General features: G+C 38.6%; 1 protein-coding gene across 2 annotated transcripts; it reads left to right on the top strand.

The window, feature by feature from the left end:
* The first annotated feature begins 230 nt into the window (after nucleotides 1-230).
* lcorl (ligand dependent nuclear receptor corepressor-like) lies at nucleotides 231-20,273 on the top strand. 2 transcript variants are annotated; one of them, XM_044114129.1, is made up of 8 exons: nucleotides 231-397; nucleotides 1,235-1,300; nucleotides 3,573-3,661; nucleotides 3,768-3,885; nucleotides 5,039-5,230; nucleotides 5,326-5,398; nucleotides 14,135-19,047; nucleotides 19,144-20,273. In XM_044114129.1, exons 1-8 carry the CDS (start codon nucleotides 304-306, stop codon nucleotides 19,149-19,151), a joined length of 5,553 nt encoding a protein of 1,850 aa, XP_043970064.1. In that variant the 5' UTR covers nucleotides 231-303; the 3' UTR covers nucleotides 19,152-20,273. The 2 variants fall into 2 exon arrangements, with proteins under 2 accessions (XP_043970064.1, XP_043970065.1); XM_044114130.1 differs by lacking the exons at nucleotides 14,135-19,047; nucleotides 19,144-20,273 and adding an exon at nucleotides 7,570-12,969 and having other exon boundaries at nucleotides 235-397.
* The last annotated feature ends 1,536 nt before the right edge of the window (nucleotides 20,274-21,809 follow it).

Genomic DNA, 21,809 nt, shown 5'->3' with positions numbered 1-21,809 from the left:
AATACACTGAAGAATTCAGTTGCAATATGGCATAATATAGAAAAATTCAAGATGTGTAAATACTTTAGTCGCTGTTTAATATTCACTGTGACCCTGCAAGCATAAGAGGGTAAAGTCGATGAATTGGTCGGCGGATGAATGTAATATAAACATATTTTGCAAGGCCATGTGAAGTTGTGTGGCTGTTTATCATTATCTCAGCTCCCTCTAGTGGTAAACTGCTTGGTGGAACATTTGTGTGGCAGTCTTATCCCGTCTCTTCTCAGGAGAGAGAGAGGGAGAGAGGGGGTAGGGATTGAGAGAATGGCGGCCGTGCAATGCACCCGATGCATGGTAGAAAGGAAAGGGTTTCGGCGGGAACTTGATTCCTGGCGACATAGACTGATACACTTCGTTGGTATGAAATCCTATCATGTTTTAGTTTTTCAAAAACAACTCAGTTGTTTTGACTAGCTTTGGCCACCAACAAAGAGCCCTGCTTCGACCTAAGCTACCTTGCTAACTAGTAGCTAGCTGGTTGCTGTCGGTACTGTAGTTAGTTTATAACTGTAGCTACTAGCTTGCGTGTTAGCTCCTTTGTCCAAGCTTTGCCCGCTAGCTGTTAGCCGGTGTTTGTTTTTTTAAGCATTTCCGTGTCAGTTTGACAGCTTCACACATATATCACGGCGTAGTATAATAACATATTTGTAATGTAGTAATGACGTTTACCGTGTTTGTTCACTGACACGTTCATATATATCGGCTATGCTAACGTGATGCTAGGCTAGGTTTAGGTTTCAGCTAACCTTTATGGGAGGGGTTTTGTTGATATGCAGAGAAAGCTAATGTCACATCAAAAGAATAAAAACCTGTAGTTGGCTCAAGTTAACAACTTTTATCAATTTAGCGCCATGTTGAATCCCGTTTCATGTTACTGCCTCAGAAATCCGGTTGTGTCAAGATTATGCTAGCTTAGTCCAAGCCAACGGTAGATAAGGTTTATTGTCCGACATGAAAATAAGAACCTAACCCAATATCTGACACTTAATCTATATGATAATATGAAGGTCTTACTAACCTTTGAATATATTTATTGTTGGAATTGAGTTTTGAACAAACCGCACCGGCATGATTAGAAGTTTTTTTCCTAGGCCTTGTATGAATTTACGTTAACAAATAACGCGATTAGGACCGTGATTAAACGCCAGAATATAACATTTACATAAGTGACAGTTTGTTACTCTTTGTCTTGCAGGGTTTGAAAGTATTCTGGTGGGAATTTATGGCCCAATGCTGCTGAGAGACCTTAATTTATTTGTGGGTAGGTTATTAATCCTTAATACTCGAAGTGTTTTGATCGTTGCATTATTGCAAGCAGACTGTCAAACTGATGAGTGTGCCTGTTTTAAACGCCCTGAAACCTTGTGGAGTACAAAGGAACCTTTTGATATTTGAAACTTGACTTAAAAATATTCCTACTTATGACTATTTTGAGGTGCCAGCTGTTGATCTTTTTATTTTCTCTGTATGATGGTTCACTCAGATTTTAAACAAACAATTTTTGACTCAGTCACGAACTTGTCGACCTGTTTTACGTGTTGCAGCATTTAAAGCACAAATGTAATATTACTAGTTGATTATTTCACAATATGGCCCCCAAAACAGCAGTACCTTGACCTGTGTTTGAACACCAACACCTGTGCATTCCACCTATGCATTTCTTGCATTGACATATTTTCACTCAATTATACTTGTATATAGATAACATATACCCAGTAGGTCATACAATGGGGTATTGTTTTGTTTCAACATTTTAATTTAACATTTATGCTAAATCCTACTTCCTGGATTTATTCCTACCTATAACATGTCCACATTTCTCTGTCACTTAACCATTTTAGTTCAGCTAACGACTAATATATTGTACACGGAAATAGGATAGCCCTTCAAAAACTGATACATATTCAGTTTTTGCTGATATTCACTGAAAAAATACATGCAACTTAAAACCTGTATGCTTTATGAAAATAGTTATCATTGCTTTAAGAGATAATAGTTTTAGATGCTTATTAGGGAATGTAAAATGTCCTCTATGGACAAAAAATATATATATACCTAATGTATTTTAATTTCATCCCTAACCTTACACAATACACTATATGCTATATAGTTATTCCAAAACATCAGACCTTAATAAATATATATATTTTTAAGTATGCTTGAAGTCATGAATCTGACCTGTAAATGTATTAATGTGTCAAAATGTAACCTATTTTTAGAGCTTATTTTCACTAGGTTAATGCCTTAGATCTAGGAGTGTGCTAGTCTTTCAGCCAATATTTTGAATATGAAACCAATTTTATCCATCAGTCTTATCTACCTCCATAAGGTTTGAAAACCAGCCACTGTCTCCTTTTGTTCTGTCATGAGAGAGAACTGATAAAAAAGTGAAATGAAATTTTAATTGAAAAGGAATCGATTATTTTGTTTAGAGCACTGATATCCAAACTACTACTGAAAATTAACTAAACATTTTTATTTTTATTTTATAGGACAAACTTGTGCAATATAAAACATGTTTGTTTTTGTTTCACAGCTATTAGTCACTGGGATTGGAACAATTAATGTGCCTTGTGATCTTATAAAACTTGACAGAGACGGTTAAAAGAAAAAATTGGTAGCGGTTGGAATTGGCAGGTCAAGCTGTTTTTTTTGGTTTTGTTTTTTTTGCTGTACTGGGACATATGAAACATTTTTGAGTTTATACTCAAAGGCTATTGCTACAAAAACACACTGATGCTACAGATTGAAGACAGAATAGTAACAGTCACTGTGTGTTGCAAGTCAGAAAATATAATAAAATGTACAACATCCACCATTGTCAGAGTTACTGTTGGACAGGAAATAATTTTGAGACACTGGAAATATGGTAGTAAACATGGGATTGACTTTGAGATCTGGGCGTATGCAAAAAGCAATCGATTTAATCTGTAAAACAGCCCCACAGTCCAGAAAAGTGAATTTATTGATTAGTCATTTTTAATCAATTTGACTGGTGGACAAGGTTTTAAGGAATCGAACTAGAGATCTACATTTGATTTTGAAATAAGCTAGTGGTGGTTTCTACCAAGTTGTTGTTATGTTACCGAGTAGATTTTATTTAATCTTTCTCCGTAACAGTTATTATTTATAGCATTATGTCATAGCTTCTGAAACGCCATGTACTTTTGAATTACGATAGCAGTGTGGCCTGCCAGCAGTAAAGGGTAAATTTTACTGGAAGTTAAATTTTTCCCTTTTTTGTAAAATTATGATCTGCAAGTTATGTTGAATCCCTCAGTGTGTAGGAAGTTTGCTTGTTGCACATTCTGCTGTTCCCAGTGTCATTTGAATTTTGCACCCACCATTTTTGTTGGGTCTCACTTTAATTCCATAGCTTAATTTCTCAATAGCTAAAAAGTTGCATGTTGATTTCTGCTATGAAAGGTGAAAAGGTTGTAAACATGATGCCAAAGAAATAGACCTATCACATGATATGCAGAACGGGTCAAGCTGTATTTGAGGAAATGTAGAGTTTTTGTTATGTTTTACAGACTGTGAACCTGATGAGTTGGATGACTGGTCGGCAGAGGCAAGCCTCTCAACATGTTCATTCTGTAATCTGCCACTGGACAAACTCAATGTAAGGATTTTTGATGACATTGTCAAATGCACAATTTCTCACACAGTATAATATAAGATCTGAATCAAGAACCAATAAGATAACTGGTTATTTTTCCTTCACGTAGGACCAAGCTGTGTCACCTCTCTCCTCCCCTTCTGATTACTCTCCTTGTCAGACCTCAACCATCTCTGAGAGCAGCCAATCAGCACACAAGTTCCTTCAAGCTGTGTTTCACAAGAAAGGTCAGTCTATTATTGATTGTGTTCACTGTTTTGGCCGTAAAAAACAAAACGAAGAACATGTACGGATCTTTTTTGATGTATGCTGAGTGTGACAAATAGAAATGAACTGAGAAGCTGAAAATATCAAATAAATAAATAAATTCTTTTAATGTGTTGCCTAGATAAAGACCAATTAGGAAAATTATTGTTGAAAACACATACATATATAGATAAATATTAGTATCAGTAATCACAATGTGGGGCTGTTTTGTAACCCTATATCATTGGGATATAATGTGCTGGCTTTGAGCAAAGTGAAACGTTTTTTTTTGTTTTTTTATTGTCTCTGAAGTCTAACTTTGTCACTTTAAGGTTTCACATGACAGTCTGACTCTGAACATACAGCAGTAGACCCTAACTGTTATTATTGTGTTTAGAGTAGATACCAGTCGGATCAGGATGTAAGGTCTAATTCTGATTGAGTCTGAAATTACGTAATTGGGCACAAATTCCTGTAAAATGGGACATCAATAGTTTGGACTGTTTCATGTTTGATATTTGAAGTGAAATCAGAATACCTATGTTGTCTGCAAATCTCTGGCCCCAACAAAAAGTTCAACATGATGTTACTTTGTGTCAAATATGTCCCAGTGTATTGTCGTGAAAGTAGTTCATCTTTGCCTAATTAAAACCAACAACAGATGCTGATGCTTCACCTGGTCTTCATCAAAATCTATAAGTTGAGGAAAAATTTTAGTTTACTTGCTGATGTCAGCAACTTAAAAGTTGTAAAACAAGAAGTTAATGGTCTTGTACTTTGGATCTAGCAAGGAAGAGGTTGTGTGTTTATATTTGGATTTTATGTGTCCAGTAGAGAACATAAAAAGACAGTACTTTAATAAGTTAATCTTTAGTTATACTACCTTTTGCCTTTTTTGTTCATAAGAAAATGAGAGAACATTTTTAATACGCCACACTACGTCACCTTTTTAAAAGTAGTGTTCTTCTTAGCTTTATTGTTTGAATATTAATGTACTGAGAAATGCTCACAGGCAAATTCCTGTGTTTGTATGAGCTTCAAGTTGTGTTTACAAGCTCATCTTTGCTCCATCATACAAATTGTCATTTGAAAGTTGAGTTGATTTTATCTCGATCGCTTCTCTTTGTGTTTCAGATGTGACCCTGGATTGTGATCCCAAAATACCTTCAGTTGCCCATGAACTGATGAAGAAGATGATACATAAGTTTGCTGAGGAGTATGCATCCAAGTGCCTGCTCCGTACCACAACAAATGGAGTTACAAGACCCTCATCTCCGGTGCCAGAGACATCAGATGCTCCTCTGGATCTCACAGTGAACCGAACAGGTGTGAAAAGCTGTTGGAGGTTAAAATACTTTGAATCAAAATAAACTTGAGTCCTTACAGTTTTATATTTATGAAATATATTTGCTTTTTAACAGATGGTGTGTTGGATCTCTCGAACCGGAACTTCACAAGCTCTGCAACAACATCACCCAATTCCAACACCTCAGGGTAAGTTTTATTTTGCATGGATTTATTTAGTCTAAGGTTTTTGGGATATTCAAAGAGAGAAAAAGTTATGAGGGAATAAGAGTAACTTGGCAACATGCCAAGTTATTTTATATACATTATTTATATTTCATCAAAGAATGCACTGACAATAAAATATTACGAAATTGGTGCTGCTGATCTTTTCATCTTCTCGCAAGTCAATACCAAGATGGGTGCTTCAGCCTAAACACTGTTAACTGACTTATAGTTTTGCAATAGCTTTTTCTTGTAAATTATGTAATGGGTAGCTCTTCAGCTCAAATAATTCAATTCTGTTGTACAGGTTTTGTAATCATAGATTGTCTTAAAAAAGTATTCACATCCCTTGAATCTTTTCACATTTTTGCTACAGTACAACCACAAGCTTTATTGTATTTTAGTGTCTTTATGTGATAAACCAACTTGGAGTAGTGTAAAGTCATAAAGTGGAAGAAAGGCGTACACAGATTTAAAAAAATGTGAGCTAGTAAATAATACTGGTAAAATTGTGATTAAAAATTCCGTGGCATCCATTTGTGCTTAGTTTCTGTCTTACACTTAAATGGGATTCTAAAGTTACCTTCAGAAGACACCAATTAGTAAATAGTCCACCTGTGTCTTAGGGCTGTGCAATAAATCAGTAATAATAGATATTTTAATATCAATAGTAAATATGATAGAATGTTCAGTAATTTCACAGAGCTCTGATTCAGAACCACAAAGCATTCTGGGGATGTAGGCAGAGGAAAGTCTTTAGCCCCTCAACTTTTCTCATGCATCTAAGCAAGATGAATGGCATTAACTAACTCGCTCACTTTTTGGGTGCCTAGCAACTACCTGTTGAGTAACTTGTGGAGCAGGATTTTCATGTTTCTCCACTGTGCCTCATAATTGTTTAAAAATAGCAAACAATGTGAAGTGAAGGAAGAAAATGAGTGCAACAGCCTTATTTTCAATATTTAAAACAAAAACTAATCAATAATTCTTGATATCGACTGATGTGAAACACTTGTGTCATGATACATTTTCTAGCTATGTCGTCCAGCCCTAATGTCCGATATTTAAAAAATAATAATAATTAACATTGACTGATATGAAATTTGTATATCGTAATACATTTTTCAGCCATTTTGTAAAAATCTGTTCTGTGAAGGCTTCAGTAGATAGTCAAGGAATATTAGTGAACAAAATGCATTATGAAGACCAAGGAACACACAAAACAGTTTTAGGGTAAAGGTGAGAAGTTTAATGCTGGGTTATAACACAATATTCCAATCTGGTCTAGTAAAAATCCACAACTGAATTGAGAGTTTTTGTTAAGACTCTACAATTTATGTCAACATACAGTCTCAATCGCGTCTGACTTATCTTGAGCTATTTCAGTCTGTAGATGCAGCAAGCAGGTAAGACACACAACAAAAAACTTGCAGTTAGTTTCAAAGAGAGATGGTTCCACAAACTATTTGCTCAGGGGGTGCTGCATAGAAATGCACGTCCAGATTTTTATTACCAAAGAAATTTTAAAATCTTGCCTTGTCTTCCTTTTGGTCTACAATTATGTACCGTTATGTGTTGGTGTATCACATTAAATGAAAACAAACTACAGTGAAGTTTGGGGATGTAATTCCTGGAAAATGTACAAGCGTTCAAAGTTTATGACTGCTGCACGACATTGTAAAAACTAGCTTGTATTTGATATCGATACTTTGATTCCATGGGGTTGACTCTTTTATCTCTTGAGCGGTAACGTCACAATAAAGGCTTCACCATTACCAACACCCCAGGATTGTACAATGAGACAATAAGGACATCATTGCAATACTCCACTACGCATTTACTTCCTCTTTTATTGAACTATTTATGACCAACATGTAAGTGCCTGGACATCTCAAAGCTACAGGGGTTGCATGCCATTCACAGACTGTCCCACCTGGACGTGAAGAGGCTTTTCTGCACACACAGAGTGTGTGTGACAGACAGGCAGCAGTGTGTGAAACAGACTGAGAACATACAGACATGAAGCAGTTGCAGTGATGTTACCAACACAAGGCATAAAGGAGTGGACCCCTGAGTCTTCACCCCACCCTGTCCCCTAAGCCAACCCTCATCATCACCTCCATCCTGACCCTGCTGTTTGGTCCTCCCATCCCTAGGAGGCAGCACAAGCCGAACGAGTACATTGAGAGGAGCTGGGAGCTGTCTGAGGGGTTGCTGTCCAAGGCTTTGAAGGATATCCGCTCAGGGAGGCTGCAGGAGCAGAGAGCTGCCTTGCTCTATGGGATACCCCTGCAAACCTTGCGGCAAGGTTTGGAAAGCTGGACTGACGGGAAGCTGGGTGTGCTGCATCAGCTTAAGCAAGGTGGCAGGGACTATAGCGATGAGGCAACCTCACACAATGCGATGTCCTCAACCCTGGGAGGAGAAGCCCGCCTTGTCCTACAGAAGGTGGCAGCTTGCGCTGAACAGGCGGAAATTGGGGGAGGGGCAGAGGAGAATTCAGAATTTACTTTCCCATCGTCTACTCTCGTTTTTTATCAGCCAAGTGTGCAACAAAAGACCCTCCCCTATTGTTTGTCCCAGCTCAGGAATGCTCTTCAGCGACCAACAAGTCCACCTCCCAGTTTGGGATCTCCCACATCCCTGCGGATTCCTCAGGTTCGTTCCGTGTCGGTGTCAGCAGGGAACTGCAGCACGACTGAAGATCTCCATCAAAGTACCTCACTAACAGAGAGTACTGCCAGTCTGTCTTCGGGATCTGCCAGACCTTTATCTTTCTTCAAACTCAGATCGCCTTTGCTGGCACAAGGCTGTTCAGACAGCACCAGCCAAATACCTCATCGTCTGGGACCACGCAGATCCTCATTGGATGAGCCAGAAGACGGTTGCCGCGATAAAGACAAACAACCCAGGAAGAAACGGGGAAGGTATCGCCAGTACAACCATGAGCTGATGGAGGAAGCCATCACCATGGTGATGGCTGGCCGCATGAGTGTCTCTAAAGCTCAAGGAGTTTATGGAGTGCCACACAGCACACTGGAATACAAAGTCAAAGAACGCACTGGAACTCTGAAGAACCCTCCCAAAAAGAAATCTGCTACCTTTTCTTCAACTAGTTCCAACTTGTCTGGATCCGGTACCAAGAGCAATTCCAGTAACTCAGGAAGTCTTGCATTAGCTGCCGACACGAAGAGTTTTTAGACCACAGAACGCCTCAAAGTCCTCAACACTTGAACAAACCAACTCTTACAAGATAGAAGTTTTCTGGAGACTTTCAGAAATTCAACTCTTGCCTTTAAGAAACACATTGATATTAATATTCAGGTCTTTTGTGTGTCTGTGATGTGATAGTCACACTTGAGGTTGTATTTTTCTGACATGGTCCTTGGCTGTTTTTAACCAGAGTTTTAAAAAATTGCACAGTTTTCAGGTAACTGGTGCTCACTGCTTCTTTAGTGTACATGGGCTACTAAACCGAATTCTCAAAACCACTGAAGTTAAATGAGTTTTGTGAATTTTAATTGCATTAATTTTTTTCCCCACAAATTCTTGTTTAGTGAAAGTGCAGTACCAATCTTTTGTACTCTCTTTTAAATTGGGTGCCGATAATATTTTCCCATAATGCCATTTCAAACTACTATGAAATGAAGCGGTCTGTAACAAGACGTTTCGTACAAAACATGCAAAGGGTGACATTTTGTACCCATTTAGAGAACTAATGATTCTAAATAATTCTCTTTAATCTACTGGGTCTACTATAAATAAATCTTATGTGACCTCATTTGGACCACTAAATGGGCCAAATGGGGATCTGAAAATAAAAAATACAGCACTGTTCTCAGAGAATGATACACAAACTAAGTTATACTTAAGAGTTATGAAACTACAAAAATACAATAATTTTACAGTTAGTTTATTGAAGTGTATTGCATGTAGGAAGTTGTGATATGGCAAATTATTGTGTTTTTCAGTGAGAAAACCGGCCCTAATTGTTAGCGTTAACTCTGCTGAGGATCAGTTATGAAAAACACAGCTTTGAACCTCTGGAGCTCTGAAATAAAGTGTGAATTTCATATTTGTTTCTTAGCTGCTAGAGTATTAGGCTATTCAGGTTTATATCAGTTCTTGGAACTCCATGGTAGTGGAGTATTGATGATTGTGATTTTCAGCTTTTTATCTCTCTGGGTTTTACCTGAGCTTCTCAAGTGACTTAGAGCCATTACAACTATTGAGGTATTTGCTAACATTGTGAAACACCTCTGATAACAGGGAGATTGTACATGACATAAAGAGTTTTATGTTCAAGAGATTAGTTTAAAACTAACTTTTGTGTGCATTTATTTTGTGCGGGCTTGTCTGGAACATTTGTTGGAATGCTGCTGTGCTGCATGTTTTACAGTGTGCACTGAGAAGCTTGGGGACACGTCTGTTCTTTGTACACGTACTGCTTGTAAACAATGTTCTTTTCTTATCAAATATTTACTTAACTCTGCTACAGTAGCTGTATTACTGCTAACCTCATACATGACTGCTGCTTAACTTTACTCGACTGTTCTCCCCGCACATAGGTGTGTAGCTTTGTTGAACACTTACATAAAACTAAGACTCAAAGATGCAGAGAAGAGCATGAAGCTGAAAGACATATCAGCGTTTGTTGCATGTACAGGGCGCATTGTCGTTGATAACTATTTGTTGGTTACTGGAGACCCCAATAGGTTTTTTTTGTGTGTGAAATCTCTGATTGTAACTATTTAATGCAAGGCTTAAAAGCTGCTGCTTCTTCTGTTGATGAACATTCTAGATGTTGATACTTTTAATGTTTGCCTCTCAAATGGGCCTATTTTTATGAATAGTGCTATTACCAAAGCAGCATTTCAGGGTCACCCACACAAAGCTGCTGTGATTTATTTTGCTGCTATGCTAGCCTGTCTGTTTCCTGTGCTCTTACACCATCTGACCTCATTCTATTATACCACAGGTCTCAAACTCCAGTCCTCAAGGGCCGCTGTCCCACGGTTTTTAGATGTGCCACAGGTACAAAACACTGGAATGAAATGGCTTAATTACCTCCTCGTTGTGTAGATAAATTCTCCAGAGCCTTGCTAATGACCTAATTATTCTATTCAGCTGTGGTGCAGCAGACACACATTTAAAAGTTGCAGGACACCGGCCCTTGAGGACTGGAGTTTGTCACCCTTGTACAGTACCTCTGAATCTCATACGTCCAGCGTCTAGTTTGGCATTGCTTGTGATGGAGCTCTTATATGTTTAGAAACATTTATGAGCTGTTTGTTTCTCATGGAAGAGAGCCTAAGTCTATAGTCATTACCAATACTTTAATTCCTATATGTATAGAAAGCCATTTAATGGAGAAATTCAAATCTATAAGGATATTTGCCATGTTCCTGCAAAAGCTCCCCGTCTCCCTATTTTCTTTTGTTGTATATGAGTATTTTTTATGTGATGGTTTCTACAATGTTTTGTTCACTGTGTCTCAAGCTACACAGTATTACTTTAAGTACTCAGCGATGGCTACTTATTGTATCAAAGGCCCTTTTCACACATGTTTTATATATATATATAGATCAAGTAAAATGAAGATAAAATCTAGAAAGTATATGTACAAGTTCTTAAATATTCACATGTAAAAATTGTTGAGTGTTTCAGCTCAAGAACTCAAACACGGTTTCAGACGCAGGGTAGTGATTCAACTTGGGAATTACCTAGGTGTTTATTGCCCATGGAAATGTTGCTTGTCCTTATTCCTCTGTAGCCTGCTGGTGAATGTGGTGATGAGGTTTTTAGGTGAATGCTGCTGAACATTTTACTTATTGCCACTTTAAAATTTATTTAACTGTTGTGTAGGATTTTTATTGAAATTATTCTCAATCTATTAACAGTACTTGTATAATACGTTTCTCTGCTCTTTTGGCACACAGACGCACAGGTGCTATAGGAAAAGGCAGAAAAACTTAGATAATGTGTTTATTATTTAATATTTCTTTAAATAACCAATTAGATAGTAAATCCTGAAGGACAGACAAACTGACCTAATCTATCCTCATTAGACCCATGTTAATGTTAAAAAATTAACTGTTAGAAATTATTAGTTTGAAAAAAAATATTTTTATTAAATGAAAAAATAATGAATAAGTTACATTGAAAAATAAATAGTTGGCAAAATAAATAAAAATAATGTATACGTAAAAGGGACTAATAAAAAGTAAGTTTGGAAATAAATTGCACCATTAAATAACCGTACTAATGGTAATACTATTAAAATGACTAATAATTCATGTCACACTGACTGGAAAACTGGAAATTCTTATTTTTTTTGTATATTTATGATATTTTATTGTACTATTTATTTTTATATTTTTTGGCAGCAACCATCCTCCATAATTCTTCTCACTTTTTACTGTTCTGTATTTTACAGACCTGTGGAGATGAAGGTTTTACAAAGGTCCATTTTAGGTAATTTGGAGAACACTATTTCATCTTAATGAAGCCTTCAGATTAAATAAAACTGCATGTGTGAAAAGGGCTGACCGATCAAATTATAACCAAGCCCAATTTCCCACAAATAAACGAGAACACTGTAATGTTTTAATGCAAAAGACTAATTGCAATACGTTGTGTATAGACATTTAAGTGAAGGGTTATTTTTGTTTGAACTGTTTGCAAATCAGTAAAGCAACTTCACATTAATCTTATATTTATGGATTAATCAACTATTGCACTATAATTTATTTATTCTTTTGTAGAATCCTGTTTTGTTGTGTTATGCATTGTTATTTATGAATTGTGATTCGTAACTGTGATTTTAGGCGTGACTGTAGACGTTTTTAATTTACGACGGGGCACTTTCATCCAGAGTGATGTGTAATGCTACATGTGCATGAACGCTTTTGAACTTGTATCATTTCAGTCCAGAACTGACAGAATTTCCTCATTGTTGTGTTTTTGTGTTTATGTTTCTATAAAATAATTTAAGTGGTATTTAGAAATTACCTTGATTATAACTCAACAAGAACACTACAGAATGTAATTTTATATTTTGTAAAGTTTGTCCTTTACAAGGTCTAGACACAGAAAGTACTTAACTATCAGGTAGAAAAAATGTATTCTCTAACACTCTATTAAAGTTAATATTGCTGAATATTTGATTTTTACTGGAAAACATCTATAACTGTTGGCTGTTTTGAACAATAGGTGACATTTTGAAACTGTTACTTTGTTGGCAGAAATGTTAATACAAACATACTGTTGCCATACAATGTGAAAATGCCTTTGAGCGCTTCTACAATCGTTCCTTTTGCTTTCAGCAGAACATCTCAGTCGCCTTCAGCAGCTGATAAATAAAACAGTTCTCCACATCAATCAATAAATTGTACTGGCTTTAATTCCAAAAATGTTTGTAGCACACTATATTTTGACATGGACGGCTGTTCTTACTGTTTATGAGGAAGTGCCTATGTTGTGCAATAAATTGGCAGCTTTACATGGTACTTACCTAAAATGTTTTAGTCTTAGCAATTAAATTTTTTGTTCATCAAAAAACCTTACCGGGAAAAAAATTTGATTTTTTTTTTTTTTTTTTTTTTAAAGCAAGATTGTGCTTGAAAAACTAAATTCTGAATTTTATATTAAAAATGCAGAAATGTACTTCCTGTCAAGGGAGATGATTTAATGACATGGCTGCTAGCCACCAACTGGCAAAATATGGAATAATTGAAAATACCAATTCAGCCTGGCTTCACAGAGACCCTCACGAGGACCACAGTTTCATATCTAGACATGTAAAACAACTAAATTAAATCTCCAGCTCATCTAATTTTGTGAATAATTGTTCTTAAATAAATAGTTTTCATAAAATTATAATCCATATAACTCCAAAAATTGAGAGAATCCAGGGGGATGAGGGGGGGAATAATTACATGGCACAAGTAATTTTCACTGGTATAGAACAAGCTCTCCATAAATTTAATAAGAAATATAAATAAATACTAAGCACAATTTAAGAAAAAAAGATATCACCAATCATATTTTTATATATTTTCTGATAACTTTATGCTCTTGTCGGGCGGTCTGGAGTTATGGCTTCTCCTCAGTGCAGGCGGGCTGAATAGACATGGTTTGTTTATTTTTGTCCAGTTAGAGCAATCTTTTAAGGTATAAAAATAAGCAAAAACAAAGCAATATCATTTCACTCTGTTTTATACTTTTATTTCACCCTAAAAGTTGCATGCATCTCCAGTCATACTTTAGTCTACTTTTGTTTTACAAGAAAGCATTATGCCACAGGTCGCTCCCATGTTACCTTCCTACACATTTAGCACCGTTGTATACTTAATCTTAACAGCAGTTAACCATCAACTTACCACACACTATATGATTATGTTGAAACATCTCTCCACATAAACATTTGCACGTCATGTATACCATACATACCCAGCGATAGTGTCAGTTCACAATAAATGTTATCTCAAGTCTGGATAAACAGCTCTGTAGAGAAATACATAGTCAGATCAGTCCAATCATAAAGATCGATTCAAATTCAATCCCAAGTCAAAGTTAGTTTACCATGGTAGGTCTTACTGTTTCTATCTCAATTTATAGTTGGTTACAGCTGTGCTGAAATTCTTTGTGAATAATTATTTGCTGACTTGTGTTTGTTTTGTTATATCCCTCTAAATGAAGGTTTTGCATTTTTATCTTTAGTTCCTGGCTGCCATCTGTTACAGAAGACGGGGGAGTTGTGGGACAACGAGGGACTACGTTACACCATCGTTCTGCTTTGGATGCCGTTCTACGTTCTCTCTGCCCACCACACCAGTCCTTACTCTACCAAATCCTTAAACTAGCTCATCAGGAAAAATTGCTTTCATTTCACAGATCAGTTGGTCAGGCTGAGTTTCACTGCTGTCATTGTGGCGTAAACCCACAAGTTGATATAAAACCCCATTCAGTCTTTTTAAATGAATGCAACACCCATCACTACAGGTTCTACTGCCCTTCAGGTGATTGTAATCATCAAAGTCGTTGCAGTTTCCCATACCATCTGGGAGACTCTGAATCTTATGGCAGGCTTCACCACCACTCTTTCAAAGACTGTAACAGTGAAAGTCAGCAGGGCTCAAGCTCCGACTGTGTGCAGAGGTGCAGGACAGAAAAGTGTCCAGCTCCATGCTCCGAGACGTTACACTGTAATTCCAGCCAGAGCCATGCAGCAGGCTGTGTAAACATGCTGATGTCAAATGTCTCGTCCACGCTGTGCACTTCCTCCTCTAGATTATGCAGGTCTGTCTTTCATAAGAAACACCTGTCTTGCTCCTGTTCTTGTTGTCAACCCCATATATGTCCGACACCTGTTGGAACCAGAGAAGAAACTGGTTTTGGAGATGGGGATAGCGCTTGTACTGTCCTGAACAGAGAGCGTAGTCCTTCTCCTCCTCGTCTTTCTCCTATTCCCCAAGATATCAGTAAGAAAATGGATGAAAAGCCACCATCACTTTCATATCACACTCAGGGGAAGGAAGCTGACCTTACAGGTAAAAACAGTCAGAGGAGTGCTTGCCACATGGCAGGTGTAGATGCCTCCACAGACGCCGAGCTGCAATATAATACTGTAGGACATAATCAGGCAGAACAGAACCTGGGGGGAAGTTCGCTGCAGGATATTGTAAGACGTGTCACTCGTAATCTGGACACAATCACAGCAGACCCTACTCTGGTCTCTACAACAGCTCTTTATGTTTCTGAGGATCAGTCCCCAGATGCCTCAACCAGCCAGCCATTCCATGCTGATGCCCAGCTGACTGAAATCATCACCACAGTGCTCCACACAGGCAGTGCTAGTGACTACAATCTTAATGAGCTGTTTAACCAGCATCATAACAAAGAGCCAAAGTCACCTAACACCCGTTCCCGGCGGCGGCAGGAAATTCAGGTCGCTACTGCAACACCTGCTGATGATGCATGTGCCAGAAGGAGTGCCTTAGCAATAAAAAGGGAGTTGGCTATGCTTGATCTGTCATACAGTAAGAGAATGGGGACGCAAGCAAAGAAAGTAAGACTGAAAGCAAAGAACCTGTCTGTACCTACTTCTGTCACTTCCCCAGACTCGGATCTAATTAAAGAAGCTTGTGAAAGAGAGACAGAAGCAAGGGTAGAACTTGGAAAGAATCTAGATCTAGGGGTTAATGAGGGAACACCGTGCATAATTTCTGTTGAAAGTGACAGGGACAAAGCTAAGGAAGATGTGAAGGCAGAGATGGTAACAGATGAACTTGAGACTGAACAGGAAAAGAGAGAAGGAATAACATGTTTTGGCAAAGGTGAGCCTACCATTTCTAATATTAGACATGCCCCTGAGCTGCTGAACACATGTGGAAAACAAGTTCTAAAAGGTGACCATGCAGTGCAAGCACAGACCGTATCGATGACTCCCATATCTACTATCTGTAATGAAGGGTGTGGGTGGAGCCAAGAAGAAGCCATATTAGTTCAAAACTATGATATAGACAGTACACCAGATAAAGGTACTCATAGTCCAATGAATGAGGGGCAGAAATGTAAGTCACATCAGTCCAGGGGAATAAGAAAGTCTGTGAGGAATATAGTCCCTCCACAACGGCTTTCTTCTTACATCACATGGCATACTCCTATTTCTCATGCCTCATCTGTAGAAACTGACATCACCCTGGCAAAATTAGACAGTAAAACTGCTCCTTACCCACAGGGACACAAAGGGAACCTTACCTTTGAGCCAACACCTAAGGAACCATCTGAACCAGAGGGTAAATGCCAGATCTTACAGAATACTGAGGCCATTGAAAAGGGGAGTTCTCAAAAAGAGAGCCCTGAAAAGGAAACTGATAGCAGTGATAGTTCTGCATATGGAAGACTCCGGCCATCTACAAGAAGACTAAAAGCTTTGAAGATGCTCCAAAATACAATAAATGTTAGCAGTCCACAAAGCCCCAAAATTCAGTACAGCAGCCCAATAAAGCTCATGTATGTATCCCAAGTGAAGGATAAAGAAGGAGTTAAGTATAGTCTTAAGTCAGCCGGTTCTGGTTCTAGTTTACAAACAGAGGAGGCATTTGACCCATGTGTAGAGTCTTCGTGGGCAGGGACACCTCAGAAGCACAAAAGCCAAAGCAAGGAGAATGCAGTATTGCCCACAAAGAAGAGTCCTTCACCAGCAAAAGCAGTTACCTCACATGAATCACCTACATCATCACTGGCCAAATCAGCAACATGTCAGTCTTCACCTAGGTCAGCTGCCTCTTCACCTAAAAGCAGTGCAAGAACAAGTGATGGTACTCCATCCAAACGTTTGTCTGAAACTGAGAACCAGCGATCACCACGTGACTTGATGTCCCTTCCTGAAACCACTCCTCCAAAACGACGTCCAGGCCGACCAAGAAAGCTAGGACCCCAGCTCGAGCAAAAAGTGAAGAGGCCCATTGGCCGTCCACGGAAACAGAAAGATTCAGATGCTGTATCGGAGTCACTAAATGGAAAAGGTTCCAAAACTGATGCTGAAGACGATGTCACCAAGAACCTTAAAATAACAGTTGTGTATGGTCGTTCGAGAAGAAACAAACGAGTGGTGTCTGAGAGTTTTGACCAGCTACAAACAGATTTCAACAATACTTGCCATGCAGTGGATCTTAAAAGTGACTTGGGCTTTTCATTACACTGCTCAACAAGGACCTCATGTATCATTAAATCATTCCCAGAAGAATTGAGTTTTATTAGAACTGCAAAAGAGCCCCCAACTCAGTCTATTAGTAGCATTAAAAGTCAGGTGCCTCTTGAATCTGCACCCTTGAGAAAACCAGGCAGACCTGCAAAAATTAAGATCTCTGGAATTTCAGTCACTGTTACTTCTGCGTCACCTCGGCGTCGCCAAATTCAGATAAATAGAGAGACCCGGATATCACCCAAATCAAAACCTCCAAAGAAAGTACTCCTATTAGAGTCTGAAAAAGAGCCTTGCATAGGCAGCAGTCCATTACCTATTCAAAGTAATTCAACAGAGGTGGTGGAAGCAAAGAATAGAAATAAATGTGAACTGCCAGATCAGACTATACCATTAAGGCACTCAAAAAGGGAGAGGAAACCCTCAATACACCTCGTGCATGCTGTTGCTACCTCTACCTTTAGGACATACAATTGCAGTCATGCTCTGTTGAGGCGCTCCAAGAAGCTTCTTATAAACAAGGCAAGCAGTGAAAGAAGACAGGAGGATCAACAAGCAAGTTTAGAAACTCAGACACTAAAACGACAGCCTTCTAGAAAAGAGCGAGAAAGTACCACTCAAGATCTGAGCAAACTGGCAAAGGTTTCACTAGAATCAATCTTTAGCCCAAGAGAGACGGTACGGTGGTGGGTGGCATCGGCTAAGGAGAAGACAATGAGCCAGGAGCTTGCCAGACGGATAAGAGTGATCTCTGACACGTGGGTCACTGATTCTCCTGAGGACCAAGACAAAGAAGTGGTCCATAATTCTAATCTAGACACAATGGGAAACAGTCCAGTAACCAGAAAGTCAAAAAAGTCCTCTGCGGTCCGAGCATTGTTTGATTGTTCACCCAACAAACCAAGGTCCTGTAGTATGCAGAAGATCTGCTCCTGGTTTATGCAGACCACCGAGACACAGTCTTTGGCTATTGTCAAGAAGGCAAGCTCCCGTAATCCATTTGAAATCATGCACTTCCCTCGTTCTACCAATAATAAAAGTGTTTGCCACAGTCCGCAGGCAGAGCGGCTCCGCAAGCATATCAAAAAGTTTCCAAAGACTGTACCAAAAAGTCCTCTACAGCATCAGCTGGCTATGCTACAACTGAGGAAGAAGAAAAAGGCTCATCAGATACGTCGGCAACTGTTTGCTTCCAGACTTGCAGTGGGCAAACACAATCGAGGTGTTATGTGGTGGAGATTTAGCTTGTCTGCTCAGTTTCAGGCCACTTTGTTTAGAGTGAGGAGAAGGTTTTTTACTTTGAGAGAAAGGGAGAGGTGGCAATTGTGGAAAAGTAAAAGGAAAAGCAAAAGAAAAATGGTCTCCTCAAACAGGCCAGTAGCAAATGTTCTTCAACTGAATCGTCATAAAGCATTACGCAGATCAGCAAAACAGCTGTCTGACTCTCTTCAGGAAAGTTCTCCCACCTGCTCTGTCGATCAAACTTTGAAACATGCTGATATCCACAAAGAGCAGAAGCTCTCTTCAAAAACCTGGAGTCCCGAGAAGCTGAAAGAATGTCGTGTGTTTCTGAGGAAGATCAACTCTCCAGATAACGAGTCAACCGAGGAGGAGGGGGACTCTTGCACTGTGACACTGGATAATGGCTCGCCTTCTACGGATTTCTTTGAAGGAAACGAGAAGGACCTGGAAGGAGTTGCTAAAGCTGTGAGAAATGGAAGAAAAAGGAGCTTGAACAAGAGGACTTGCTCAAGAAAGCGGTCCAATTGTGCACCTAAAACGGTCCCAAATGAGAAACAGAGGGGTAAACACAATCAATCTGAGGTAGCATCCCCTGAAATACCACAACCACCACCAGCGAAAGTGTTGAGACAATCGCGAATGAAGGGCCTGACCGGGCCAAGGTGGTGCGACTATGTTATTGGTAACTACTCTTTTCCTATTTCTTCAATTTGAAGACATTAAAATGTAATAATTACAATGAAGCCTATCAAATTAAAATGATCTGTTTTTCTGCCAGGAACCTAAATGAAGCAAGGGCTCCTCCTCTTTCTGGGATGAGGCTGCAGTTTAACCTGGTGCCTTCGGATGTTGAGCTGACCACGTGGACTGACTGCCTCACCATGGTTCAGTCTTACACTCAGCAGCTATGTAGCAGTCTAACTTAAAAAAAAGCTTGATGTTGCACTATTGTTATTCATGGACATGTATGTGCTTCTTTTCTCTGATCGTGTATGTTAGAGCATTACTCATTACTTTCAGGAGTTTTAATAGGTTGAATATTTATAAAGTGAAACCTTTGTTGTAAGGAAAGACGGAGCTCAACTCCATCAACACAGCATCGTCAGGTCCACCCCACATGAAGGTCAACACCACTTCTGTTCTTTCAGTTTGTAATTTTGCTATTTAAAAATCACTCCTGTTCTAAAATCTGTTAAATGTATAGGCTACTTTTTATATTTATAGGAGCTCTTATTTGAGCACCCTTAAAATACAAACTTTAATTTGTTTTTTTATCACATCGAAGATAAATCATTGAAATACTTTAACAATGTTAGTCTAATCCAAGCCCTTAGTTTATTTTGATTTAGCAGACTACAAAAATGCTTTTAATGAAGGAATGGTCTTTGCTGAATTGACACTTTATGTCCTTTTTAGGTAAGCTAGTAATTTATCACCCCAACTAAAAGCATTTAATTTTTTTGTTTCTTCATCTGCAAGTTTGCAGTGACTACATGCTCTTTGTTGTGTCCCACCAAGCAGTTGTAGGACATAAGCTTTGCTTTCTCTGTCCATTCGTGGTTAGTCGTAATCTAGTAATCTGTCTCGTTTTCACCTCCAGCATTCACTTAGTTGCTGCCAGATGTACTTCTTGCACTATTCCATGTGAGATTATTAATCCCACTACACAGGCTCCTTCTCCCATGTTTTGCACAGCCCGTGTCCCACCCCCAGGTCCTACTGTAAACTTAGAAACTCTCTTTGGTGCAATACAAAGCCAGATGATTTATCATTATTTAGAAATTATTTTATTGCTGACAGACAAATGGATGTACCCAGTTACCATTGGCCAAGGATGTTATTCACCTTTGTCCATTGACATGTAATGAGATTTTAACCCATTAAAACATGTCAGTACTCTTGCAGTCACCGATGTTCTCACGCTTCAACATTTAATGGGTTAAAACAGATCGCTCTGCTGTTCTCTCTTCAAAGAAGCAGGAAAGTAACAAAAACTATTTTTTTCCACCGTAGCATTAAATCATATTCTACTTCTAGCATTATTTACGGTATATGAACAGATGGGAGATGTTACTGCTTCTCTAGTTTGTTTTTCCTTAAGATGCCTACCTCCACTGGGGCTGTGCTAAGCCTACTGCTGTTTAGATGAGGCTAGAGAATTGAGTCATAGATGAGGCCAGAGAATTGACCAACACTAATCTGGGATCAGTTTGCTTTTCCTGCCATCTAAGAGCACATAGGTCAAAACTTAACCATACAGTGAGTATTATGACTGACTACACATTTGCATAGATTGTCACTGGTTGCATTTTTATCATAAGGGAGGTTTGTAAGGCTCGGTCTTGTGGTGAATAACCCTGGTGCTCTGTTGTATGTGTTTTTTAAGTGTTTTTATACAGTGCGTTGCAGATGCATCAGAGGTGTCTGTAACTGGATCAATAAAGTCTTTTCCAGTAAATCCTGAGTGATTATTGTTAAAATATACTGTATGAATGGGTCAAGGCGGTACATATTTTTAACAAGCCTTCTATTTAGAGTTAACCAAAGGGTTTGACACTTGTAGGCTTAGTTTTGAAACATAAGTTTAAGCCATGTTTAAAACAGGCTGTTAGTTCAGATATTTGTCCATTTGAGGACAACATGCAGGTAGCAATATAGAATATTGTGATGTAATCATTTTTGTCTTATTTCAAAAAGTAAAACTTATAGGGTATTATATGAATTTATTACGTAGAGTAAAATAATTACCATAAGCTTTTAAAAAAAAAAATCATTCTAATGACAAAATTCAGTCGCAAAATTAGAAAATTTTAGAATATCACCCTAGTTACACCTTTTGAACACGAGAAGAAAAGAGGGAAGAAGAGAGGACAGGGAGAGACAAGGCAGGAAAAATTCCACGAGAGGAAACGATAGAAAATAACATAAAACAGCATGAACAAGAATCAAAGGTAGAGTGCATTTAGTTAATACAGCGTTTTTCAATTCCAGTCCTCAAGCCCCCCTGCTCTGCATGTTTTAGATCAGAGGTCTCAAACTCCAGTCCTCAAGGGCCGATGTCCTGCAGCTTTTAGATGTACCTCTGCTGCACCACACCTAAATAGAATATTCAGGTCATTAGCAAGGCTCTGGAGAACTGATCTACACAAGGAGGAGGTAATTAAGCCATTTCATTCCAGCGTTTTGTACACCTGTGGCACATCTAAAAGCTGCAGGACAGTGGCCCTTGAGGACTGGAGTTTGAGACCCCTGATTGCAGAAGCCTGTTTATCACCCACATATTCAATTCAGGTGTGCGGCAGAAGGGAAACATCTAACACATGTAGGGCAGGGGGGCGCGAGGACTGGAATTGAGAAACACTGAGTTAATAGGACAAATTAAAGTCAAAATATAAATGGATTTCCATTTTCCTACTTTTATCCACCTTGAATAAGCAAATACAA

The sequence above is a fragment of the Gambusia affinis genome, linkage group LG04, assembly GCF_019740435.1.
Source record: "Gambusia affinis linkage group LG04, SWU_Gaff_1.0, whole genome shotgun sequence".
Classification (NCBI taxonomy): Eukaryota; Metazoa; Chordata; class Actinopteri; order Cyprinodontiformes; family Poeciliidae; genus Gambusia; species Gambusia affinis.
The sequence above is the reverse complement of the archived record's forward strand: the minus strand, read 5'-3'. Positions and strand labels throughout refer to the sequence as shown.